Below are 27,157 nucleotides of genomic sequence, written 5' to 3' on the forward strand. Positions count from 1 at the left end.
TAAATGGGTTTGGATGCGAGTATTATACAATTCGTACCCGCAAAAAAAAATTTAATTTATATTTTATTAAGTTAAATTTAATTGAAATTAACATTAATTTATATTTTATAAGTTAAATTTAATTAAAATTAAATTTTAATTTATATTTAATTTAATTTATATTATATTTTTTGTAATTTTATTTAAATTTTATTTTAATAATTTATAAAAATATATATTTTTAAATATTTGCGAGTATCCGTGGATTTTAAAATATCTCAGATATTTTTTAAGTGGATATCCGTACGAGTAGCGGATTAGGTGGCGAGTGAAATTTTTTTTGTCGGGTCGGGTTACGAGTAGGCACTATCCATGCCAGACTCGACCGTTGTCATCCTTAATGTTGAGTTCTTCCATACCAAACGTTTGACCAAGCACCAAGAAGTAATTTACTATGTAAGAAATTTTTCTTAAATGTTGTTGAAAGTTCTTCATTGACTAAAAATAAAGTCAATTTATAATATATAAGTGTGATTCCAACAAACATCACAACATTAACGAAACTCGATAAATCAAAGTATAAACGTCCGAATATATAACTACATAATAAATTCAAGCATAAGTGTCCAAAAGCACAACAACTCGATAAATTTAAACATGAACCTTCTAATATGTGAATATCAATAAAATTGAACATGAGCATAACTACTCAATAAATCCGAACGTCCACATCCGGATACGTGACGAACTCAAAAAAAATCCAAGAATAATTTAAATATCCAAAATTATGACCATATCGAGAAAGTCCAAGAATGAAATTAACATCCAAAAGTGCGACTATAAAAACGTCTAAAAACATGACTACCTTATTCGAGTACGACTTTGAACTTTCAAAAAGCGTTATAAACGATGCATAAACTTTCAAAAAGTCATCCGATAATTAGTTCGTGCAACACATAATTTTTGATGAAAAACCATCCAAAAATCATTTCAAAAGCGTTAAAAGCAACAAATGAAAAATCATCTAAAATTAATTTCAAGAGCATTAAAAACAAAACATTAGCTCAAACAGAAAGTATTTTAAGAACTATTTCAAAAACATATCCTAAAATGATGTGTACTCTTTTCATTAGTTTGTGTTTTCCTCTAAATTAGGTTTTTTTTTGTTAAAAATAGTTGACTAATATTTCCCAACCAAACTGAGAAAATCAATTCTAACACTTCCCATTGACTAAAAATAACTCTATTTGATAGAATTTCTCTCAACTTCTTCAAATTCAAATTCAATTTCTCTCAACATAGCCTTTGAAAGCACAGAAATCAATTTTACAGCTCTAACAAATTCATAGTTGTTACTAGTCAGCTTTTCTCACATGAGACCAGTCCCACTGAATAGAGATGCAACCCCAATCAGTAAATAAAGAGCATTGTTTTCAGTTAACATCAAAGGTTGAAACATCAAAGGAAAACATCACACCCAAAACACTTTAAGCTAATCATGCTTTCAACCTTTACACCAAGCAGAATTATTGATAAAAAAATTTAGTTGTAAACACTTTTACCATTTAAAATTACAAAACACAAAACCAATGGAAAACTCTGTTTAAGCAGGTAACAAAAAACATATCTCATTCCAAAGTCAGATAAAGCAAAGATATCAAGCAGGGGAAATAGAAGACTTTGTGCTAGATGTTTCTCTCCTCATTTTACCAAGTGATATTACAACAGTAGCCGGGTTGAGGTTTCACCCGCATACCACAGCATTTACATCTACATAAATTTACATGTAGGCAAAGGGAATATATATATATATATATATATATATATATATATATATATATATATGTATGTATATATATATGTATATATATACATATATATATGTGTGTATATATATATATATGTATGTATATATATATATGTATATGTATGTATGTAGATTTTTACCAAGTGGAAGCCATCACCATTTCTCCCTCTATACAAGCCTTAAGGCAGAGGATAATAAATCTGCTTGCTCTCTTCCAACAATCTCGTGCATCTTTAGTGTGTAACAAAAATTACAGCTGATACCCTCACAAAATGGAGATTGGTATGCTCTTGCTGTTAACATTATGATGCATTTGATTTTGCACAGCCTTGACAGAAGCTACTCTAGCTGCATTGGCTGCTCTGTTAGCAGCTGCTACTGCTCTATTCACTCTTTCATCTACCTTGGCCACATCATAGGCCTTCTCAGCTGCTCTTCTTGCTTCCTGTTTGTTCAGAAACAGACAAATTATTAACCATGAATGCTCATGATGCAAACAAACTGTATGCAGTAAATTTTGTCACTTCTTTCCTTCTATTTAAATGAACTAATTTGATACATATAAAAGACAATGTTCAAGTCTCTGACATTCTCTCAGCTTTGTCCATATGGAAAAATTTTAGACAACCAAAACTTTAGACAGTACGAGTGGCACCTCCTTAATTATTGACTAAATGGGGACTTTTACCATATTATCTTATTCAACAACGCCTGAATGTAGGTGAAACCTGTGGAAATTCTGGCTAATTTGTCCTGTGTGTGTAACTGTTAGGTTTCTTGGTGACAAGAAACCAAGACCTCTGTTTTGATGACAGAACACATAACACACACTCACAGCAGAAAAACCTTGTATTATTCTGTGGGTAACCAAGAAAATGTTCAATAACATCCAAGGGAACAATCTCCCTTCTCACAGGTACAAACCTGTCCACAACAAAGATACAAAAACGTGTCTGTCTCAAGACAGCTTCCCCCCTTATATAGCTAACCCCCCAAGAGACACTACACAGCCTAACAACCTCAACACCTCCAGACTATGTTTTGTTTTTATTCCCTTTTCTCCTAACTTAGACCCTCATGGTCCTATCATTACTCACCGCTGCAAAAACAATCTTGTCCTCAAGGTTGTAGTCTAGAAAGTGGTTATTAATTGTTGCCATAACTTCCCATGTGGCTTCCTTTTTGCCTTTGGATTAACACTTGCTGCAAGACTTGATCTCCCATCAGCCAATTCATCCCACTGGGGCAGATCCATCAGCTGTGGTGGCCTTCTTCCCATCGTCTTCTTTAGTTTGGTAATTTGAGCTATCACAAAACTTCCCCATATAAACTGGAGGATATTGCAGAACAGCAGCCACTGCACTTATCTGTGTTGCTTTAACTTTTCTGGATACTGTAAGGGATTATGCTTCCATACTTTCCTCCACAGTAGTACTTTTACTGTTTTCTACAGCAACTGTTTCATCCAGTAGACTGTTTCCAATTCCAGGCACTTCTATACTTTCCTCCACAGTAGTACTTTTACTGTTTTCTACAGCAACTGTTTCATCCAGTAAACTATTTCCAATTCCAGGCACCAATTGGGTATCCATAAAATCAGGTGATTTATTCCCTTTTGACAAATAACATGAAGAAAGTCAAGCCTTGAAGATCTCCAGCTCCATAATACTACCGCTATCACTGACTCGTGCAATTTGATTCACATGAGGAAGTCATTCTGCTGGCTCAGTTTGACTATATAAAACTCTATCTATGCCAGTTTCAGGCACAACCACTCCTTCCTTGATTCCAGAATTTTTCCCCAATAGGAGTAGATTCAGATTCAGAACCTGTTTGCTTGTGAACGACTAAACCACTCAGCTTCATAGACAGAGGCCTTCCAACCTCCTCTGCAGCTTCTTGTACAGCATTGGCAAAATCGATGCAGCTACTCTGTTTAACCCTCTCATCAATGTTGTCCCCAAAACGCTTTAACTGTGATGGAAGACACCCCGCATAGGTTCCATGCCCAAAGTAGGTAACCAAGAGATCTGTTCTTTTGTTCCAGCTTCAATGCGTCATCAGGTGTGTCATAAATTAGGCCAAGCCACCAAGCTTTACTATGGGCTTCTCCCCAACCCAAATCACCAACAGCAAAACCATACCCTTCATCTCTGAAGTCCTTCACATCTACCACCATGTTTTCACTTGTCTCTGCCATTGGAACCCCTATAGTCATAGTGTTCTCAGAACAATCTGTCTTTTTCTACCTCTTCACTGCCTCCCCCATCTTTTGCTTACTCAACACCAACCACTTTATAACCATCCACACTCAACAACCGCATCTTCTACTTTATTCTCAAAAGTAGTAGTCACCATGTTTCCACCACATTTTGCTTTCTTTCCTCAGTCTTCACCCTCCTCCACTGTTTTAACATACGCACCAAGACCTACCACACTCTTCCCACTAAAATCAGCAGCTTTTGCAACTTCATTCTGAGAAGCAAGAGTCACAACATTCCCATCACAGTCTTCACCTGATGTATTTTCCCCGTCAACCTTTGTCAAATTATCCTCCCTTAGAGCAACAGCTTATGTCACTGCACTTATTATCAGCCCCAAACTAACCATCAAGATCTTCCCAAGAAAGGTTCTTGGATTTTTGTTGCCAGGTGTACTTCTGGACTGCATTTTCTTCCATGCTATTGATGGTTAGGTGTACTTCTGTTGTTCCTGTGATGTTCTGAACTTCAAAAACGTTTGTTGCCCTTGTTGTGTGACCTTGGGTGCCATTCCCTTCAATTATGGACAACTCCCCTCTTTTTTTCCAGCACTTCTGATTTTCCACCCTTTCTACCTCAATTTCTTCTTCAGGAACCTCTCTCCTTCCTCTTTTCTCTCCATTCACAGAGCTTTGGATGCCTGCAGATTCCCTTTCATGGGATCTTATTAGCTTCCGCAGCATATCTTTAATTTCTTGGAAGATCTCCCTGGTTTCTTGAATAGTGTCCTTCCTTTCAGTTATAGCTCTATGGGAGTCTAACTTCTGCAGCATATCTTTAATTTCATGGAAACTCTCCCTATTTTCTTCCTTTAATTCGTCTATGGCTCTTCCCTGTTTGCTGGCCAATCTTTCCAATGTACTCAATCTTCCTTCCATGTCTCTTGTTCTTCTTGATCTGGCGAGTCAGACCAATTGTTAGGTTTCTTCGTGACAAGAAACCAAGACTTTCCCTGTTTTGATGATAGAACACACACTTACAGCAAAAAAAAACCTTGTATTATTCAGTGGGTAACAAAAACTGTTCAATAACATCCAAGTGAACAATCTCCCTTCTCACAGGTACAAACCTGTCCACAACAAAGATACAAAAACGTCTGTCCCAAGATACCTTCCCCCCCTTATATAGCTAACACCCCCAAGAGACTACACAGCCTAACAACCCCAACACCTCCTAACAGACTATGTTTTGTTTTTATTCCCTTTTCTCCTAACGTAGACCCTCATGGTCCTATCAGTAACATTACATTTTTTATTAGAATTTCAGTTCAAAAGGCACTTATTCATATGCAGATAAGAAACCAAACTTGGAGACAGAATTACAACCAAAGAAAACCATTACAACATTATAGAGCTTTTTGTTTCGCTCTGATTCATGACATGATTGACACTATCAATTTCATGACCTTGGAAGATGAAATAAAAATGTTGATGAAATTTCAAAGCCCATAATAGCGCTATATAAAGTTCCATTTAAAATGCTAAAGTTGATAATAACAGTTATAAAAGAATACCAAATTTTTTGTTGGGAGACCCATTTATAAGTTCATAATTGTTTAGGTTTTCTATGTTGAAAATTAGTAAGGTGCTCAAGGGAAGGGAGTGTAGTTTAAGCATCTCTCAAAAGAGAGGATAGAGTAATGTACTCAGAAGACTGATACATCCATTTTCCCTTGTCACAAAATAGAAAAGCACCAACTACAAAATTGAATCCATCCAGACTGATCATTCTAGGCCAACGTCTTTTCTTTAATGATAAATCAAGAAAGAACACTAAACAATAACTTAAGGTAAACTAAGTCACAAATGTAGAGTGTACCTGCACTGCATTTAGTACCCTGGAATGATTGACACCAACAGGAGAAACAGGATAGGTGGCACTCTGTGTGCTGGGAATGTCAAGGACCCCATTTTGCCAGTGACCAGACTGGGTTTCTCCATTTCTAAACGTATACATTCCAAGACCTTGCCTTTTGCCATCATGCCAGGATCCTTCATAACAATGACCATTTGCAAAACTATATACTCCATACCCATGCATCTTATCCGCAAAGTATTCGCCAGCATATGCATCCCCATTTCTGATAACAGAAATAATGTTACAACAAACATAAAATACTATTACTGTTGACCATCGAACAAGGAACCAATCAAAGCACTACATAATTCAATTCAATGATAATACACCAATGATCCTTAGAAGAGAGGCACCCACACTCAAGGAAAAATCAGAAAAATGTTCTCATGCATCCTAGGACTAAGCCCCAAATTTCATTAACTGCATGCCCAAGATCCCATTCAGTGATAGTTGACAACACAGTCCATTTAAAAAAAAAACAATGAAGAAGATTGCTATACAATAATAGCAACTACAGAGACACCAGAGAGGAGAAACAGAATGCAACAATACCCATAACCCTCTTTACTCCTCGCATTTACTCCTCGCATATACTATATAATTAATTGCAATGTCACATAATCCCACAAGCATGCATTCGCCATCCTCATCATAGTACTTTTTCAGTTGCCCACGACTATGGGATCACTTGACACCGATTCAGAGAACAAATAGTACTTTTTGTTTTTTACTGACTAGTTTCCTGAAGTGGAAAAAACAAAGAGAGAGAGAGAGAAGAAGAAGAAGAAGAAGAAAAGACACTACACTTGATAGGATATAAGGTAAATAGGATATAATGGGTGTAGGATTGAAGGAAGAGTTAATATCCTAACTGCTTTAGCAGTTAGGATGGACCGGAAGTGACTTGTATAAATAGAATTCTATTCTTTTGTTAGAGGGGAGTTTTTGAACCTTGTTTGTATAGACAAGCAAGCACCTTTGGTCCTATGGGGGAGGTTAGGCTCCCACTGATTGCTTGTACATTGTATCTTACCAGTTTTGAATACAAGAAACCCATTCTTTTGTTATCCGTGTGTGAGTGGCTGTCTGGTTTGGTTTCTTACCCAGAAACCTAACAATTCGGTCCGACCTACCAGATCCCTTGGAGAGGAGAACGTGATGAAAGTAAGAATCAATACTTTGGAAGGAAGAATCAATACTGTGGAGAGGTGGGTCAACGAATAGAAAAGAGTGCTAGCAAAATGGAGAAGAACTACCCAAGAAATAAAAGAAATGATGAAGAATATTCAAGATTCAGATAAAGGGCTCAACAAGAAGTGATGAATCTGCCATGAAAGGAAAGAAAAATGGTTCAAAGGAAGATCAACATTCTATTAACGAGAATCGGAGAAGGGGAAGAGAGATCTCAAAGGAGGAACTGGATGAAGACCGAGGAGACGCCCAACCTAATTGGGTAAAAAGGGTAGAACTACCCACTTTCGAAGGGTTTGATCCTATGGAGTGGATTGTTGGGGCGGAGAAAATTTTTGAGACTCAGGGGAACATAGTGGAAGAAAAAGTGCGCCTGGCATACATTAGCATGGAGGGAAGTGCTAGGTATTGGGTCCGGGACTGGAAGGCTAAAGCCAAGAATCGTTCTTGGAAAGGACTGAAGGAAGCTATGGTGGTGCGATTTGGATGGCAAAAAGAAATGAAGATTTACAAAGATGACGTCATCGACGCTTCAGGTACGGCTGGCGCGTTTCGTTGCATGCGCTCCCAAGCGGCTCCAGATTGGAGCATCATCGAGTCGCTCATTCTGCTGAACGAAGTCGTAGCGGTGGAAGCCGACTGCTCCGTCGCACTCTCCTCCTACCAGCAGTGGAACATCATCGCCCAGAACTGTGTGCCTTGGACGTGCAGCGCAACCTCGCTCAGTGCCACTGCAAGTGGCATATGTTGCTCTCTGACTACGACAGCTTCAAGGGAACAACCGCCGCTAGAGGCAAGTTGCCGCCAAATTTCGAATACAAATTGTTTGAGGCCGTCGAACGCGTTGTGAGGGCACGTGAGGAGCAGGGCATGGCTGATCCCGAGAGCGATACCGAAGCAGGGAACGATGCATTTGACGCCCCCGTGGAAATTGGGTCCAAAAGAAAAGGGCAATGAAGTAAGTTCAGGCACCGCATTCAAAAGCCCAAACTTGAACAAAGGCACGAGGACAACCATGAAAAAGATAATGAGGAAAAACCATTCTTTCCGTGGGTGAAAAGAGAAGAGGTTGAGCACAAAGTGGTGAGTATTGAAGAGAATAATAATAAAAGTAACAGTGAAAGTGTTGCGGAGCAAGCGATTAGTGGTGCTGAAACAGTGAATGTGGTGGATGTGACCACCGAGAACCAAGAGGAGCAAAGGGTGCTTGCAGATCTTGATACACCTGTAGAGGGGAGAGAGCTACTTGAAGCATTGAAAGACATCGAAGACCATTTTCTCAAGGCTTATGATTCTAGAAAAGATGTGACCAAAATGCTGAAAGCTAATAGAATCCTGGAAGAATGAAAGTCATTGGAGGAGGATTTGCCACCACCCAAGCCGTCAGACCTAAATTGGAGGGCAGTAGCCAGTGGGTTCCCTTCATATGATAACACGATGATGAAGAGGAGCCAGGAGATCAAGTTTCACGGTTCCAACCTTGAGGACAAGGTTGTTCTGCAGCAGGGTGTAATGATAGGATATAAGGTAATAGGATAAAATGGGTGTAGGATAGAAGGAAGAGTTAATATCCTAATTGCTTTAACAGTTAGGATGGATGGGAAGTGACTTGTATAATAGAGTTCTATTCTTTTGTTAGAGGGGAGTTTTTGAACCTTGTTTGTATAGACAGGCACCTTTGATCCTAATTGCTTTAACAGTTAGGATGGATGGGAAGTGACTTGTATAATAGAGTTCTATTCTTTTGTTAGAGGGGAGTTTTTGAACCTTGTTTGTATAGATAGGCACCTTTGGTCCTATGGGGGAGGTTAGGCTCCCATTGATTGCTTGTACATTGTATCTTACCAGTTTTGAATACAAAAAACCCATTCTTTTGTTATTCGTGTGTGAGTAGTGAGTGTGTGAGTGGTTGTCTGGTTTGGTTTCTTACCCAGAAATCTAACAACACTTGTACCAGCTTGGAAAATTAAACTATGACTCGTCCAAATGGTTGGAATTATTGCTATGTGACCTAAAGATCACATGGCCATGTTGTGGAATACCATATTGTTTTAAAATTTGAGAGCTATAAAGCACCTTTGCAGATACCTCTTTCCCATGTAAACTGAAAGTAGCAATAATGAAGATAAGTTCTAAGAACATAAATACATACAAATAATTTGTACACTTTAAATTTTTCAGTTTTTAGATTTTATATTGGTTATCTACTTTATAGACAATTAAAATCTTTCATTCAAATGAATCAAAAAGGAATATAAAATAATAAGGAAATAATGTATTCCCTCAAAATGGTTTTCTTTTACTCTCCCATGGTATTGATCTTTCTTCTATAGAAGGACATGACATTATCCACTAAGATAATGAAAATGAACTCAAACAATATCATAAAATGGCTTTCTGTCGCCACCTTTACCTTTTACTTCCTATGGAAAATGTCCCCTGTTTTACACAAACTCGTAGGAGATAACAAATACAGGAATTATGACATATGTGATATCCACCAATACTATTTCATTACTGAATTGATTAGTCTACAATCTGTACCCTTCTAATCCGTTTGGGTTTTACTGATCCAGGATAATACAAATGATTGCAACAACGGTCTTTTTAAACCATGATCAGAGTAAGAAGCAAGCTTGTTTTACCTACTTCACGATTCATCTCCCCCACAAACTCAAACTTACTAAGTTACTACTCACTAGATATTTACTGATTTAAAACTAAAAATGTAGTACCATAAGAGGGAAGGATTTTCAGACTGATGTCTTGTATCAGATTGGTAGTCAGACACCACAAATGAATTTGGCTTTCTATAAAATAGTGGTAGTGGATACAGGCGCTTTTGAACCAAGAGTATCAGTCTCACACCATCTATTCAGAGCAATTTGACCAACTTCATGCCTCCTGCATCTTATCTTTGATTTCAATACTTAACTCCCACTTATTTACTTCCACGCAGCTAGTCAATTGGCAGCTAAATGCCAATGCAGGTGAAATAAACTATCATTATTAGCATAGTAAGTTATTGGTATTACGTCCATTTACAACTTAGTTTCTTCCCGGAAATGGCTAAAGATACACTAAAAATTCACATTCCTAAAACATATAAGAAAAACAATGGCTTTGCAATAATTACATGATATATTATGCTCCACAATTGCTATCAATAAGTACACACACAATAGCATCTCATAAAAACTCATACACGCACAAAATCCGGCCAAAGTAACTCACAAATGCTTCACATATAAAACAAATAAAACCAAAACAAACAAGCAAGCGATAAGTTCACATCCACAAAAAGCCGGCACAACACCATTACTATTTGTCAAGGCCCAAACACAGTCAGCGAAACAACAAAAACAAAACCCAAACATACACACAGCAATCAAAACATTGTCCAGAAGTACGAAATTCCCATAATCCACAAACCTAAGGAACCAAAGACAAAGCACAAGACCAAACCCCAATCACGCAAAACACCAGTTACCGCGACTTCAAGTAAAACATTCACAAAACTCGGTTCCACCATGTGACTTTCAGAATAAAAACACCTGATCATAAACCATAAACCACGTCACTTCAATCAAAACAACACACACTTCCCATCCCCAAATCCCACCAACCCAACCATTTCCATACCTAAAATGGTAGTGTCCAAGGCCATGCTTAACGCCCCACTTGAACTCCCCCACGTACCTGCTCCCATCCTCGCATGTGTGCACCCCACAGCCATGGCCCTGCCCACTGGCCCACTCCCCGGCATAAACATCGCCGGTGTAAAACCGATAGACCCCGAACCCGTGGCGGAGCCCCTGGCGGTACTGCCCCCGGTACCTACTCCCCCTGCCCCACGTCTCTACCCCAAAGCCATCGTACTTCCCCTCCACCCAATCCCCCTCATACCTCCCACTCATGCTGTAGTAGTAAACCCCACTCCCACAGCACTTTCCTCCCCTGAACTCCCCCTCGTAAACGTCGCCGTTAGAATACGCAACCACGGAGAATTGAAACACGGGCTGGGCGGGCCGGGCACAGAACACGGGGAGCTTGAGCGCGGGCCGGGCCTTGGGTTTGAGAAAGAGGCGGAGGGAGGGGATTCGGGGCAGGGCGAGGTTGAGCGAGAAGAAGAGTGCGGCGGAGAAGAAAAACGCCGACAGGAAATCGAGGAGGAAGGAGTTCGTAGGGTGGGAGACGAGGAAGTAGAAGAAGGGGAGGGAGAGGAAGAGGAAGAGGCGCACGCGATGACGTAGGCGCCGTCGGAGGGAGACGGCTGAGGAGAGCCACGTGGCGGTTGCGCCGGCTGTTGTGACCGAGGGAGCAGTGGCGTGTCGCGCTTTTGGGAATCTGTGGAGGGTTTGGGATTTGGAGAGGGAGGGTCTTTTGTAGGGGGCGGTAGAGGTTAGGGTTTCGAGGTTGTGGTTGGGAGCTAGGTTCGGGACAGGGTGGGAGTGGTGGTGGTAGTGGTGGAGGAGGGGTTTGAAATCGGAAGAGATGCCGCTGCTTTCTTTTCCGATCTGGAGTTCGGATTTCTTTTGATGCATTACATAAGGGAAAACGTAACTACTTGCTTTCTTCTTCTTCTCCTTCTTAGACTCACACTTTCACTGTTACCTTTTATGTTTCTGTTTGGGTTTGAGGTTGCTTTGTGTATGACTTTTGTGCGAAGAAAAAGAGAGAAGACGAAAGTGATTATGTGGGTGTTTTTGAGTTTTGTTTATCTGTTTCCTGATATAAATTCTCTTATATCTATTTATTCATGTTATAAATACTTCTGTTAGTTTAACTCCACACCAATTATTATTATTGATTATTTAGGGGGAAAATAGTCAAATGTATACATTTAGCTAACTTTAAATATTTTTTAGAAATATTATGAAATAAAATAACAACATAACATTAATTGGTATTACAGTATCTTAAAACAGATATTAACTTTAACGACAAATATAATCATTAATTTCCCACTAATTATTATGGATTATTATGGAAAGGAATATATTAAATTTAACAAACTTGTTAATATTTTCTAAAATATTCTTCCTGCATAAAATATAGGTTTAATAGGTTCGTAGGTGTAAGGCCTTATAAAATATAACCTAAAAATGTGTATATGTGGCAGCATAGGATAGGTTGGACAAAATTAGTAAAGTAAAAGGACTTAATCTCCTAAAAAAAACGATATCTAAATTGTGCTTCAGAAGAACGTTTATCCTTTTCTTTCAAGCACTCTCTCTTTTCTTCCTTGCCTTGCCACTCTCTCTATTCCAACTCCAAAATCTAAGCATTTGTTTCCCGAATTGAAGCTACCTAGACCTTCAGGACTCCAAGAGCTACGTTTCTACCGATTGATTTTCCGTTTTCTCCAACCGGTAAGAAAACCCCCTTTCTCGTGTGCCCTAGGGTTGTAAGCATGTGATTGAACTTGTTGCATGCAACCCATTTCGTTTTCTTCCATAATCTAGCTTTTATTTGGTTCTAAGATTCATTTTCCATCATCAATTGATGATTTATAGGTGATTCTAATATTTTGGGAGTGCAAGCAAGTGGTCTAGGATTCCTACTTGAGCTTGGTTGTCTACACTAGAGGTAAGGGAAGCTGAGGTTTTTGTGCTGTTCTGTGAAATTCTTGAATTAGCATGAGTTAGATTTAGTAGATATAGTGATAGAGTGCATGTAAAGTTTATGGGTTGGATTTTAATTAAGGATAATCTGAAAACTTGTGATTTTGCCTATTTGATCGTGTACTGCTGGTCGATGTTGATATGAACTGTAAATTGGATGATTAGGAACTGGTATTGATACAATGCTGTGATAATTTTGAATGCTTATGAGAAATGAATTATGTTAAATAAGTTATTAGGAAATAACCATGTGAATCATTGAAGTTTATAACCTATAAAGAGAACTAAGGTAGTCAAAATCTGAATTTTTGTATTTCAGGCTGTTAGGATCAGTTTAGATAACTTGGGTAAGTTAATTGTGACTCATTAGGAATAATTTATAAGTGGTAGATTCAGAATTGAGTACCTAGGTTGACGAAATTGAGGGTTTAGAGTTTAAATCAACATTAAATCACTAGATAATAAGATTAGGAAGTATTAGAATCAGTTATACAAGTTTATTTCGTCATATAGATCAAGTTTGGAGTGTTAGAAACTCATTAAAGTGTCTAAGATGCACCAAAACCAGAAAAATCACGTTGCTCTCAAAAATTGATAAGAATAATCGATTATCTCACTTGATAATCGATTATGTTAGTCAGAGAGTTGTATCCTCTTCAAAGCTCTCGCAAATAATCGATTATCACATATCGTCGAAAACTCATTCAGGACAGTTTTAGGTGGTTTTCGGGGTTCCGGATGTCCGTTTTGGACGTTCTTTAGGTCGTTTTAGGGGGTTCTGACCCTTCCGGAGCCATTGATGAGGGCTCCAAGCTGTTTGAATTACTTAAGTATTGAAAATTAAAAGTCCTAAAGAAATTTGTGTTAATAAGTGATGGTTTTGTGAAAGTATGTAATGTATGAGTTGTTGTTATGACATGGTTGATGTTGTATGATGGTGTATGGGTTTGGTATGAGACAATATAGTAAGAATGCACTTGAATGACTATGAAAGTTTATGTTTGATGAATCAAAGTGGTTTATGAGGTACGTTATTGATCCAAGAGGAATATCATGTGATTTAAAGTGGTCGGATTGAATATGAAATTAAGGTCTCTCGGTGGGATCAGTTAGTGTATTGAATGAATGTGAGAGGCTTCCATATGGGGGGTTATCCCTAACACTCCAACGATCTTTCATTCTCACTTAGAGAGGATTGACGCGTGTGGTGGGAGTAGTGGGAGGTCCTAGGGTAGGCGCTATCACTGAAGGTCTATTCCGCGGTAACGGACTAGCCTTGTGTATGGTCGGGTGGAACCCCTCGACAATGGCTTTGCAAAGCAGTAGGGGCCATCACAAGTGCACAACCCGCCCCAGCTCTACATACATTTTGTGTCCGGACATGTCTAGGAGTCTTAACATGATGGGATGCTTGCTTTAATGAGTTTTGTGAAATAAATATTTATGTTTAGGATGACTTACATGTTTATGTGTGTATGGACAGTCTTGGAAATGCTAGATTGAATTGAAATTATTTGTATGTTTGGTTGAGACCTAACTCACCCTTGCATTGTATGTGTTTGTCTTCTCCCTTGCGATGATCATTCAATCCTTTGGATGTGAGCAGTAGGTGATGATGTACCATTGGAGCAAGCTTTGGAGGTTGAAGACGACCCAGCCCCTAGTACTTAGGCCCTCTACTAACTCTTAGTTGATTAGCGTGTTATTTTAAAAAACTCCTAGCTTTCATTTTATATAGTTCGACACTTTTGGAAAACTTTTTAGGTCTCTTTAAAATTTCAATAGCCTTGTATTTTGGAGAACTTTGGAAACTTGTACTCAAGTTTGATTTTCGTTTTAATTCCCTCTATCTTTTGGATGACTGTATGCATATTTAAATACTATTATCTCTATCTCTCAACTGCTTTTACATATTATAATAGTTGAATCCTATTATATTATATGTGTATATGATATTTTGGGATGTCACATTTATGGTATCAGAGCAGTTTTTATCCTTAGAGAACCTGTAGGGTATGTACATCCCTTGTTTGTGCTTGTGTGCCTTAAATGTACGGAAGCATTCTAAATTCTTGAGTAAGACTAATTGTTTTGCTCTTTGATCCTAAACAGAATATGGCGCCTAGACCTCCTCCTCCACCTCCACAACTCAATTAGACGGAAATGATGCGGATGATGGAATCACTAATGAACTCCATGCAACAACAAAATAATGCACTAGTCCAACAAAATACCATGGCACTACAAAACTTAGAAGCCGCTAGAGTGGCCTCGGAAAGTGCTAGGGTGGCAGCTGAGGCCACCCAAAGACAATTCTTAGAGGTGATGACTAGTGGCAGGATTCCCACCGGTCCTTCTTCTTCTTCGACTGCTCCAACTCAAGAATGGAGTTTGGAGAAATTCTTGCAGCATCATCCTGCCAAGTTTGATGGCAAATGCTCACCAGATGAAGCCAATCAGTGGCTTCATGATATGGAGAGAGTCTACAACGCCAAGAGGTGCCCTGATGAGAACAAGTTGTCTTATGCTGAGTACTTGTTGACTGGAGAGGCAAGCCACTGGTGGAGCAGTGCAAGTATGATCTTAGAGGGAACTAGAACCCCTATCACATGGGACCTATTTAAGAGGAAGTTCTATAGGGAATACTTCCCTGACACTCTTAGGTATGCGAAAGAAGTGAAGTTCTTGGAGCTAGTACAGGGAAACATGTTAGTATCTGAGTATACTAACCGTTTCAAACATCTCCTTCGATTTAATACCATGACGGTGGATGAAGAATGGCAGTGCCACAAGTTTGAAAACGAGCTGCATGGTGACATCAAGCTCTTGGTTAAGGGACACCGTTTGAGGGAGTTTCTGACGTTAGTAGAGATGGCTAGAGATATGGAGAAAACCAAGAGAGAAGTCGAGGGATACCCTAGCCGTCAGGCCCAGCCACTGAGGGTTGGGGGACCAGCCATGTCTAGAGGCGGGTCCAGTTCCAGGAAGGCACCATACTCCCGATCTTCTTCTTCTCGTAGTTCTGGAGGATCTTCTCAGCCTTCCGTTCAGCCGAGCCAATCCTCCTCTCTGAGTGGCGTGAGATGGTATGGATGTGGAGGTCCTCACTACTTATCTTCATGTCCCTAGAGGACTAATTTTCGGAGGTGCAACCGATGCCACGGGGAGGGCCACTATAAGCGTGATTACCCTATGGGTAGGAGAGCTACTTCCCAGTCGCAGCATGCAAGGAGATCTCAACACAGAGGTGGCATCAGACCTCAAGCCACCAGATGTGTTTATGCATTGACGAGGGCAGAAGCAGCTAGCTCAGATGATTTGATCTTTGGTACATGTTTATTGGGTGGTAGATCTTGCATGGTCTTGTTTGACTCGGGAGCGACACACTCATTTGTGTCAGATACTTGTACTAGAGAGTTAGGATTAACAGTGAGAGAGCTACAGTATGACTTGACTATATCTACTCCTACTTTTGGGATAATGAAGACATCTACAGTCTGTGTTAGATGTTCAGTAGTGGTTGAGGAACGTCATTACAAGGTAAACTTGATATGTTTACCTTTGCAGGGTTTAGATGTCATCCTAGGGATGGATTGGTTGTCTGCCAATCGTATTCTCATTGATTGTGGAGAGAAGAAGCTAGTATTTCCCAATGAGGAGAATTACACACCTCTGACTCTTAGTATGTTGAGACAAGACCTAATAGAAGGTGCATGTTGTTTCCTGATACTATCACACATGGAAGTAAAGCAAGGAGATTCTGACATGGACCTCTCGGTAGTCAGTGAATTTTTAGATGTGTTTCCTGAGGAGATTCCTGGCTTACCTCCTCCAAGAGAGGTAGAGTTTTCCATAGACCTTGTATCTGGAGCAAGGCCTATCTCTATAGCCCCATATCGCATGGCGCCAGCTGAATTGGCCGAATTGAAAAAGCAGATTGAAGAGTTGTTGGAGAAGTAGTTCATCCGGCCCAGTGTTTCTCCTTGGGGTGCGTCTGTATTACTTGTAAAGAAGAAGGATGACAGTTCAAGATTGTTTGTGGATTACATGCAACTTAACAAATTAACCATCAAGAATAAGTACCCTTTGCCTAGAATTGATGATTTGATGGACCAGCTACATGGGGCAGTTGTGTTTTCCAAGATTGATCTACGGTCCGGCTATCACCAAATATTAGTTAAGGCTGATGATGTTCAGAAGACAGCCTTTAGATCCAGATATGGCCATTACGAGTATGTGGTCATGCCCTTTGGTGTGACTAACGCCCCTGCCATATTCATGGATTACATGAATAGGATTTTCCGACCTTTCTTAGATAAATTCGTTGTCGTCTTCATAGATGACATTCTAATTTATTCTAAAAGTGAAGAAGAACACGCCGATCATCTTAGAACGGTGTTGGGGATATTGAGAGAAAGAAAATTGTATGCCAAACTCTCAAAATGTGAGTTCTGGATGAGAGAAGTGCAGTTCCTTGGTCATATTATATCGGCTGATAGGATTTCTGTAGATCCGGCCAAGGTTTAAGCCGTGTTGCAATGGGAAAGACCAAAGTCAGTCACTAAGGTCAGAAGCTTTGTTGGGTTAGCAGGCTATTATCGTCGCTTCATTGAAGATTTCTCTAAGATTGTAGCCCCTTTGACACAGCTGACTAGGAAAGACAATCCATTTGCATGGACAGACTGTTGTGAGGCTAGCTTTCGGGAGTTGAAGCAGAGATTGACTAGCGCTCCAGTATTGGCCATTCCTGACACAGGTAAACCTTTTGAGGTTTTCTGTGATGCTTTCTATCAGGGACTAGGATCCGTCTTGATGCAAGAGCGAAGAGTTGTTGCATATGCCTCGAGACAACTCAAGATTCATGAGAGGAACTTAATATGAGACAGAGAAGGTGGATGGAATTCTTGAAGGATTATGATTTTGACCTTCTTTATCATCCAAGGAAAGCAAATGTAGTTGCTGATGCCTTAAGCAGAAAGTCAGTACATATTTCTGCATTGATGGTTAAAGAGTTGGAGCTAGTTGAGAGCTTTAGTGATTTAAAGCTGGATGTAGAATTTGAACCTGATGGCATTAAATGTTGCAAATTGGTTATATTAAGTGGTCTCTTTGAAAGAATTAAAGAAGGACAACTAGTAGACCCCGAGCTTCAGAAGTCAAGGGCTTTAATTGGTAGAGAACAAGGAACAAATTTTAACACTGGGATAGACGGTCTTCTACGATTCAGAGGAAGAACATGTGTACCAAATAATGGAGAGCTGAAGAGATTGATATTGGAAGAAGGTCACCGGAGTCGCTTTAGTATGCATCCAAGCATGACTAAAATGTACCAAGATCTTAAGAAATCATTTTGGTGGTCGGGTATGAAAGGTGATGTAGCTCGATTTGTTTCCTCTTGCCTTACTTGTCAAAAGGCTAAGATAGAACACTAGAGGCCAGGTGGTATGTTACAACAACCTGATGTTCCTGAGTGGAAATGGGACAACATTGCAATGGATTTCGTAACCCATTTGCCATACACTATAAAAAAACATGATGCCATCTGGGTAATAGTTGATAGATTGACCAAGAGTGCCCACTTCTTGGCAATTAATTTGAAGATGCCTATGCAGAAGTTAGCTCAGTTGTACATCAAGGAAATAGTTAGATTGCATGGTGTGTCTTCCAGCATCATATCGGATAGAGACCCCCGCTTCACTTCTCGCTTCTGGCAGACTTTACAGAATGAGATGGGTAGTAGACTCTAGATGAGTTCTGCTTACCATCCTCAGACTGATGGTCAGTCAGAATGGACTATACAGTCATTGGAGGATCTGCTTAGGACGTGTGTACTTGATCATCTGGGAGACTGGGATGAACTGCTGCCATTGGTGGAGTTCACATAAAATAACAACTTTCAGACCAGTATTGGAATCGCACCGTTCGAAGCTCTTTATGGGAGGCGTTGCAGGACACCTTTATGCTGGTTCCAAGATGGGGAGTTTGTGTTGACTGGGCTAGAAATAGTGCAACAAACGACTGAGAAAGTGAGAGTGATTCAAGAGAGGATGAGAGCCTCACAGAGTAGGCAGAAATCATATGCTGACAGGAGACGCAGGCCTTTGGAGTTCGAGGCCGATGACCATGTGTTTCTTCGTGTGACACCTACTACTAGAGTAGGGAAGGCCATCCGTGCTAAGAAGCTTTCTCCCAGATACCTTGGGCCATATCAGATTTGTAGACGCATCGGACCAGTCGCATATGAGATAGCTATGCCACCCCAACTAGCTAATCTCCATCCAGTCTTTCATGTTTCTCAGCTTCGGAAGTATGTCCCCGACCCTTCTCACGTGTTGGAAGCTGACACTGTACAAGTCAAGGAAGATCTATAGAGATGCAACCGATCAAAGTAGATGAGAGGCTAGCCAAACGACCAGATGGGAAAGCTACTAGACTGATCAAAGTCATATGGGACAGTAGAACCGGCGATTCTACCTGGAGAAGGACGAAGAGATCAAGAAGTCATATCCTCACTTGTTTTCTGGTAAGTCCTAATTTTCGAGGACAAAATTTTTGTTGTTGGGGAGAATGTAAGACCTTATAAAATATAACCAAAAAGTGTGTATACGTGGCAGCATAGGATAGGTTGGGCAAAATTAGTAAAGTAAAAAGACTTAATCTCCTAAAAAAAAAACCACATCTAAATTGTGCTTCAGAAGAACGTTCCCCCTTTTCTTTCAAGCACTCTCTCTTTTCTTCCTTGCCTTGCCACTCTCTTTATTCCAACTCCAAAATCTAACCATTTGTTTCCCGAATTGAAGCTACCTAGACCTTCAGGACTCCAAGAGCTACGTTTCTACCGATTGATTTTCCATTTTCTCCAACCGGTAAGAAAACCCCCTTTCTCGTGTGCCCTAGGGTTGTAAGCATGCGATTGAACTTGTTGCATGCAACCCATTTCGTTTTCTTCCATAATCTAGCTTTTATCTGGTTCCAAGATTCGTTTTCCATCATCAATTGATGATTTATAGGTGATTCTAACATTTTGGGAGTGCAAGCAAGTGGTCTAGGGTTTCTACTTGAGCTTGGTTGTCTACACTAGAGGTAAGGGAAGCTGGGGTTTTTGTGCTGTTCTGTGAAATTCTTGAATTTGCATGAGTTAGATTTAGTAGATATAGTGATAGAGTGCATGTAAAGTTTATGGGTTAGATTTTAATTAAGGATAATCTGAAAACTTGTGATTTTGCCTATTTGATCGTGTACTGCTGGTTGATGTTGATATGAACTGTAAATTGGATGATTAGGAACTGGTATTGATACAATGCTGTGATAATTTTGAATGCTTATGAGAAATGAGTTCTGTTAAATAAGTTATTAGGAAATAACCATGTGAATCATTGAAGTTTATAACCTATAAAGAGAACTAAGGTAGTCAAAATCTGAATTTTTTTATTCCAGGCTGTTAGGACCAGTTTAGATAACTTGGGTAAGTTAATTGTGACTCATTAGGAGTGTTAAAAGTGTCAAAAATAATTTATAAGTGGTAGATTCACAATTGAGTACCTAGGTTGATGAAATTGAGGGTTTAGAGTTTAAATCAACATTAAATAACTAGATAATAAGATTAGGAAGTATTAGAATCAGTTATACAAGTTTATTTCGTCATATAGATCAAGTTTGGAGTGTTAGAAACTCATTAAAGTGTCTAAGATGCACCAAAACCAGAAAAATCACGTTGCTCTCAAAAATTGATAAGAATAATCGATTATCTCACTTGATAATCGATTATGTTAGTCAGAGAGTTGTATCCTCTTCAAAGCTCTCGCAAATAATCGATTATCATATATCGTCGAAAAATCATTCAAGACAGTTTTAGGTGGTTTTCGGGGTTCCGGATGTCCGTTTTGGACGTTCTTTAGGTCGTTTTAGGGGGTTTTGACCCATCCAGAGCCATTGGTGAGGGCTCCAAGCTGTTTGAATTACTTAATTATTGAAAATTAAAAGTCCTAAAGAAATTTGTGTTAATAAGTGATGGTTTTGTGAAAGTATGTAATGTATGAGTTGTTGTTATGACATGGTTGATGTTGTATGATGGTGTATGGGTTTGGTATGAGACAATATAGTAAGAATGCACTTGAATGACTATGAAAGTTTATGTTTGATGAATCAAAGTGGTTTATGAGGTACGTTATTGATCCAAGAGGAATATCATGTGATTTAAAGTGGTCGGATTGAATATGAAATTAAGGTCTCTCGGTGGGATCAGTTAGTGTATTGAATGAATGTGAGAGGCTTCCATATGGGGGGTTATCCCTAACACTCCAACGGTCTTTCATTCTCACTTAGAGAGGACTGACGCGTGTGGTGAGAGTAGTGGGAGGTCCTAGGGTAGGCGCTATCACTGAAGGTCTATTCCGCGGTAACGGACTAGCCTTGTGTATGGTCGGGTGGAACCCCTCGGCAATGGCTTTGCAAAGCAGTAGGGGCCATCACAAGTGCACAACCCGCCCCAGCTCTACATACATTTTATGTTCGGACGTGTCTAGGAGTCTTAACATGATGGGATGCTTGCTTTAATGAGTTTTGTGAAATAAATATTTATGTTTAGGATGACTTACATGTTTATGTGTGTATGGACGTTCTTGGAAATTCTAGATTGAATTGAAATTATCTGTATGTTTCGTTGAGACCTAACTCACCCTTGCATTGTATGTGTTTGTCTTCTCCCTTGCGATGATCATCCAATCCTTTGGATGTGAGCAGTAGGTGATGATGTACCATTGGAGCAAGCTTTGGAGGTTGAAGAAGACCCAGCCCCTAGTACTTAGGCCCTCTACTAACTCTTAGTTGATTAGCGTGTTATTTTAAAAAACTCCTAGCTTTTATTTTATATAGTTCGACACTTTTGGAAAACTTTTTAGGTCTCTTTAAAATTTCAATAGCCTTGTATTTTGGAGAACTTTGAAAACTTGTACTCAAGTTTGATTTTCGTTTTAATTCCCTCTATCTTTTGGATGACTGTATACATATTTAAATACTATTATCTCTATCTCTCAACTGCTTTTACATATTATAATAGTTGAATCCTTTTATATTATATGTGTATATGATATTTTGGGATGTCACAGTAGGTCCCTATATTTGCAGGTTCGTTTCAATTGGGTCCTCCAATTTTGGAAGTGATCAATTGGGTCCCTAATTTGGTCAGTTTGATTCAATAATAGCATTTTCGTTAAATGCAGTTAACGACGTTAACTTTTTTAATAGGTGGCAAGCTAAGGCATCTAGGTGGCGCCGTTTGAGCTGTATAGGTGGATTTTTCACATTTTTAATTGTTAAATATATTAATAAATGAAAAGATATTTAGAAATTATTAAACATATTAAATTATTAAACATATTAAAGCAATGTTTCCTATTTTGGGGTAGCTTGTGTATGAGAAATTGGGGAAATCTGCGAACTTAGGGTTCGTTGCTGGAAATGGCATTGTGCTGGCATTTGGGGAGCATCACTTTTGCGTGAGAAATTAGTTAGACATAAGCTTTCGTTGTATAAAATTGTAGTGATCTATCGGTGGTTTTGATTATAAGTAGGTAATTTTTGGCGGTGAATCACGTGGAAGAGTTTCGCGAAGGTCGTTGGAGGTGTAGCACGTGTCCAGGTTAGTAAATGTTTATTTCTTTGTATATTTTGGACAATGATGCATGGTTAGTCGTGGTCCCCCATGTTCGAAGTGGTGTGGTAGTGTGTTATTTATGTTGTTCTTGAAATTGCTGTTGAAAGTGGTCCCCCATGTTTGAAGTGTCGTAGTAGACCCTAATTGTTGTTGTGCTTTATATTGGTGTTCCAATGTGGTCCCCCATGTTTGTTTCTTGTGCTTTTTCTTTTGTTTAAGTTATGTTGTAGTTGGTCCCCGTGTTTCCTTGTCCTGCTTCTAATTTTATATAATTTTTGTTGTCGTTCCCGTCTTATTATTTTATAGGATATATACTGTTATAATGTATTACATGGAGGATCATTTTGAAGTTGTTTTCCACCATTGACCCAGACGTGTGGAGTTACTTCATTATAGTCAGTGTAGTAAAAGGACTTGGATATGATGGATTTAAGGAGTTGTGGTATTCTTTAGGGGGGGTTCTGTGTTAGATGATAGGTTAGAGGCTTTGTCTGATGATAGAGGAGCCATGCACATGATGAACTTAGCTAGGCTAAATGGACAAGTTCATTTATTTGTTGTTCACACAATGTGTGAACCTGAGATCGTACACTTGTTAGAAAATGTTCCACATAATATAGGTGAAGAAGAAGTTCAACCTGTGATGTATGATAGTGATGATGGTGAGTGTGAATAAGTTCATGATGAGTGTCAGGAGGTAGGTGATGGTGAGTGTGAAGTTCCTGTATCAAAAGAAAGAACTGAGGAAGATGATGTTGTAGAAGGTCAAATCGAAGCTGAATGTGATATGGGTGAGTCCGAAAGAGATGATGTTGTAGAAGGTCAAATTGAAGTTGAATGTGATGTGGGTGAGTCTGAAGGAGATGATGTTGATGTTCGTAGTTGGAGTTGCAGTGGTGAGGATGCCAATGTTGATTGCAATGTGGATGTTCCTAGTATGGATGACCTAGTTGACTGTGATATCCAAGAAGAGGTAGGGCATGGAGTTGGGAATTGGTTTGGTGAAATTGAAGTTGATGTGCAAGATGATGGACCATCATGGACTCGCATTTCTGATAGTGATGTTGAGGATGGTATAAATACTTACAATGATAGAGGTTTGTCTGATGATAATTGGGAATCAGAAGAATTGCTTAGTGGAGGAGAAAGTGATAGAGAAGATGATGAGGAAGAAAGTTATGAAAAGTTTGTAACATTTAGTATGCCTAAAACAATGGTGGATTACAAGTGGGATTTGGGCACTTATTTTGCTAACAAGCAAGATATTCTGGATGCCATAAAAACATATGCAGTAGAAAATGGGAGAAATCTAACATATGTTAAAAATGATAAGAAGAGAATTAGAGTGAAGTGTATGGGTGCTAAAGGAAAGTGCCCCTGGATGGCATATTGTGGTTATATGAATGTAGTACGAACGTGGCAATTAAGGACTATTGTTGACAACCACACTTGAGAGCACAAAGTCAAATTACTTAATTCAAAATGGGTTGAGTAAGAGGTTGGAGAAAACCGTGAGAGAAAATCCCAAAGTCAAGGTAGGGAAAATTCGTGACAAGATAAGTAGAAAGTGGAATGTTGGTGTATCTAGATCCATGGCTTTTAGAGAAAAGTCCATTGCTTTAGACCATGTAGATGGGTGTTTCAAAGAACAATATAAAAGGATCTATGATTATGCGGATGAGCTCTTAGCTCGTAATCCTGCATCCACAGTGAAGGTGGAAGTGGAAGAGAATGTTGGTGGCCATATTTTCAAGAGGTTTTATGTTTGTCTTAGGGCCTGCAAGGACAATTTTGTGTCCTGCAGGCCAATTATAGGGTTGGATGGTGCTTTTTTAAAAGGTAAATATGGTGGTGAATTGCTAACTGCTATTGCAAGAGACGCAAATGACCAGATGCTACCTCTAGCATATGCCATTGTGGAAGTAGAGAATAAAGAAACATGGAAATGGTTTCTGGAACTTGTGGTTGAAGACATTGGTGGGGAGGCAGTACATGCATCATTGACATTCATATCAGATCAACAAAAGGTTATTCACATGCCCTTTCTTCCTAAAAACGTATGTTAATTTTCATTATTATTGATATGAGACCTTTAACAACACTGTCAATTTCAAATTACAGGGCTTAATGCAAGCTTTTGAAGAAGTACTCCCTACAGTTGATCATCGGTTTTGTGTTAGGCACCTTTACGCAAATTTTAGGAAAAAATTCCCTACAAAGCAGCTAAAGCGGATGATGTGGAAGGCAGCTACAACAACTCATCCACAAGCTTGGGAAACCGAAATGACAAAATTAAAGGAAGTGAACCTCGAGGCCTTCAAATACCTTATAAAAATTCCTCCCAGGTATGGTGATATTTCCTAATCTCTTGAAATGTGATTCAATTCATAGTTGTGGAAGTGGCAGAATGTGATACCCATATTTCCTAATCTCTTGAAATGTAGATACTGGTCACGATCAAGGTTTACCACCACTGCTAAGTGTAATACTTTGGTAAACAACATATCAGAGGCATTCAACAGTGTATTGCTGCATACAAGGTCAAAGCCAATCATAACCATGTTGGAGGAGATCCGCCTTTACTTGATAAACAGATGGGCAACAAACCGAACAAAAAGTGAATCATTGTCTGGGATGATTTGTCCAAAAATCAAGAGTAGACTTAATAAGGAGTCCCAGCTAACCAAATTTCGGATTCCTAGGTAACCATAATATATTAACATTTATCATGTGTTCAACAGTTTAAGTGTATGTGTACTTTCTGAATTTTAATTTTGTTTTTCCAGCTGGTCAGCACTGTAGCTGTTTGAAGTTCGTCATGTGTCCCAAGCTGGCGACAAGTTTATAGTTGATATAGACAAATATGAATGCACATGCAGGAAATGGGCTATCTCAGGCATTCCATGTTGTCATGCGTTGGCTGTTATGAAGTTTCTGAATTTAGATGCAGATGACTTCATCCCTGTTTGTTTTAGGAAGACAACATATGAAGAAATGTACTCTTCCATTGTGTATCCAAATAATGGTGAGAATATGTGGCAAATTACCCCATATAATGATGTGCTCCCTCCAAAAAAGAGAATATTGCCAAGGAGGCCCAAGAAGAAAAGAAGGTTGCAGGAATGGGAGTTAGTCAAGGATGAAACAAGAATGAGGAAGGGTGGTATACAAAAAAGATGTGGCATTTGTAAGGAGCTGGGTCACAACAGAACTTCTTGCCAGAAATCAACCCAAGATGGTGAAGTCAACCCTGACCAAACACAACAAATCAACCCAACAAATGAAGAAAACATACCATCATCAAATCAGCCTTAAGCAAGCAAGCTGTAACCAATTTTGATGTTTACTGGCACAATTGCAGCAGTCGTTTTTTGTACCTTGTAATGATGTAAAAATTCTGATGTTGAACCTTTTGTGATGTTGAACCAATTCTGATGTTGAACCTTTTGCTTTTATGGAATGTTATCTTTGCTTTTATGGAACGATTCATACCAGTTTGCTGTAAGCTTTTGTTATTTAAGAAGTTTTGTGTTTAGCTTCCTGTGTTTGCAGTGATGAGTTCTTTAAGAAGTTTTTGTTATCTCTGTGTTTAGCTTCTTGTAAGCAATTTTTCCATGGTTGCCCCCTTCTATCGAAAGCAAACTATTTAACTTGGTCTGTTCCAACACAAGGAATAACTCAAGGTTAATGGGATGACCTGATGAGTCATGTTGAAATGTCAGCAGCTCATAACTCAAAGCTCTCAGAAGTAGAGCTGAAGCCAATAGTATCTCAGCAATGTATCTGTGGTCTGAACAAGATAAGTTTTCTTTAAGTTTAAACCCTCCTCATACTCACCCTCGTGCCACTGAGATTGTCTTTGTGCTTCGGCTATCTTGCGTCTTGTCAACAATAAATACTCCTTATTCATTCTTTCTGAAAAATTCAAAACAATTATCGTATAATGTGAACATAAATTGAAATTGCTTATTCTATAAAGATGATTTAGCATTATAACAATGATGTAATTTAGCAGTAATTTTGTACACAGTATATGGACTGAATTTATAACAACTCTTCCATTTCATTCATTTCATTAATTTCATTACAACAGACCAAACCTACAACAAAGTTACAAGAAATCATCCCTTCCTCATGAACATTGAAACTAAAACTATCTGTATTACACATAAAACATACACAAACAACATCAACACCTTCATCCACTTTTGAACAATGAAAACTGATTTCTGTAAATTCACTATCATTTTCCTAGTACTATCCATGTCTTCATTGTTCACCAGAGTTTCTTTGTTTCCTTCACTGTTGAAGAAGCTACCTCTTTCGTCACCACCAATATCATTGCACCATTTGAAGAACAACCACTTTCTTCACCACCATTTTGTAAAGACAACATTCAACTTAATTAGGGAGTATCACCTTCTTCTCACAAACACTACCACAACTTAATTAGGTTGAGTTGAATCTAACATACCTTATACTTGGAGCATCCCCAAAATTGCTTGCCCCGATTCTTCGTAGTTTTGGCAGTTCTCACCACACAACTTTGACCACAGTAGTAGATCGGTGAAGACGTACCATTTTCCTTCCGCCTGGCACTGCAACTCGATGAATAACAAGAGTGCTCCTTCGACATTGTCTTCGAACAACAACAACCACAAGCACTACACCCACCCGCGTCACAGAACTACAAGCTCAACCTCCTATCACACCCTTTTAATTTAAGGATTTGACCTTCAAATACAAGGACGAGCCCTAATTTCTCGAATTTCCCCAATTTTTA

General features: G+C 39.0%; 3 protein-coding genes and 2 pseudogenes across 3 annotated transcripts; 4 read left to right on the forward strand and 1 right to left on the reverse strand.

Moving 5' to 3' along the window:
* Positions 1-1,581: 1,581 nt before the first annotated feature.
* LOC124847982 (uncharacterized) lies at positions 1,582-11,805 on the reverse strand. The gene is made up of 3 exons (XM_088094235.1): positions 10,738-11,805; positions 5,866-6,127; positions 1,582-2,231 (listed from the first exon to the last, which is right to left on the reverse strand). The coding sequence occupies exons 1-3, from the start codon at positions 11,637-11,639 to the stop codon at positions 2,052-2,054; spliced, it is 1,344 nt and encodes a 447-aa protein (XP_087950361.1). The 5' UTR covers positions 11,640-11,805; the 3' UTR covers positions 1,582-2,051.
* On the forward strand, positions 6,134-10,519 carry LOC148195729 (uncharacterized; annotated as a pseudogene).
* Positions 11,806-15,911: 4,106 nt separating the features above from the next.
* On the forward strand, positions 15,912-16,679 carry LOC124822327 (uncharacterized). The gene has a single exon (XM_047294319.2). It carries the CDS (start codon positions 15,912-15,914, stop codon positions 16,677-16,679), a length of 768 nt encoding a protein of 255 aa, XP_047150275.2.
* Positions 16,680-18,766: 2,087 nt separating this feature from the next.
* Positions 18,767-19,090, forward strand: LOC148195730 (uncharacterized). The gene has a single exon (XM_088095273.1). The coding sequence runs from the start codon at positions 18,767-18,769 to the stop codon at positions 19,088-19,090; it is 324 nt and encodes a 107-aa protein (XP_087951399.1).
* Positions 19,091-23,241: 4,151 nt separating this feature from the next.
* On the forward strand, positions 23,242-25,689 carry LOC148195731 (uncharacterized; annotated as a pseudogene).
* Positions 25,690-27,157: the final 1,468 nt, after the last annotated feature.

This window comes from Vigna umbellata, chromosome 7, assembly GCF_029865625.1.
Source record: "Vigna umbellata cultivar VRB3 chromosome 7, Vumbellata_1.0, whole genome shotgun sequence".
Taxonomy (NCBI): Eukaryota; Viridiplantae; Streptophyta; class Magnoliopsida; order Fabales; family Fabaceae; genus Vigna; species Vigna umbellata.

Bases quoted from the DNA above. Each gene is read 5' to 3' on its own strand.
- LOC148195730 (XM_088095273.1), top strand. From the start codon at position 18,767: ATGAGAGCCTCACAGAGTAGGCAGAAATCATATGCTGACAGGAGACGC.
- LOC124822327 (XM_047294319.2), top strand. From the start codon at position 15,912: ATGGGTAGGAGAGCTACTTCCCAGTCGCAGCATGCAAGGAGATCTCAA.
- LOC124847982 (XM_088094235.1), bottom strand. From the start codon at position 11,639: ATGCATCAAAAGAAATCCGAACTCCAGATCGGAAAAGAAAGCAGCGGC. The intron at 6,128-10,737 runs GTATGGAAATGG...TTCTGTTATCAG, and splicing joins CTTGGACACTACCATTTTAG to AAATGGGGATGCATATGCTG. The intron at 2,232-5,865 runs GTACACTCTACA...CTGAACAAACAG, and splicing joins GGGTACTAAATGCAGTGCAG to GAAGCAAGAAGAGCAGCTGA.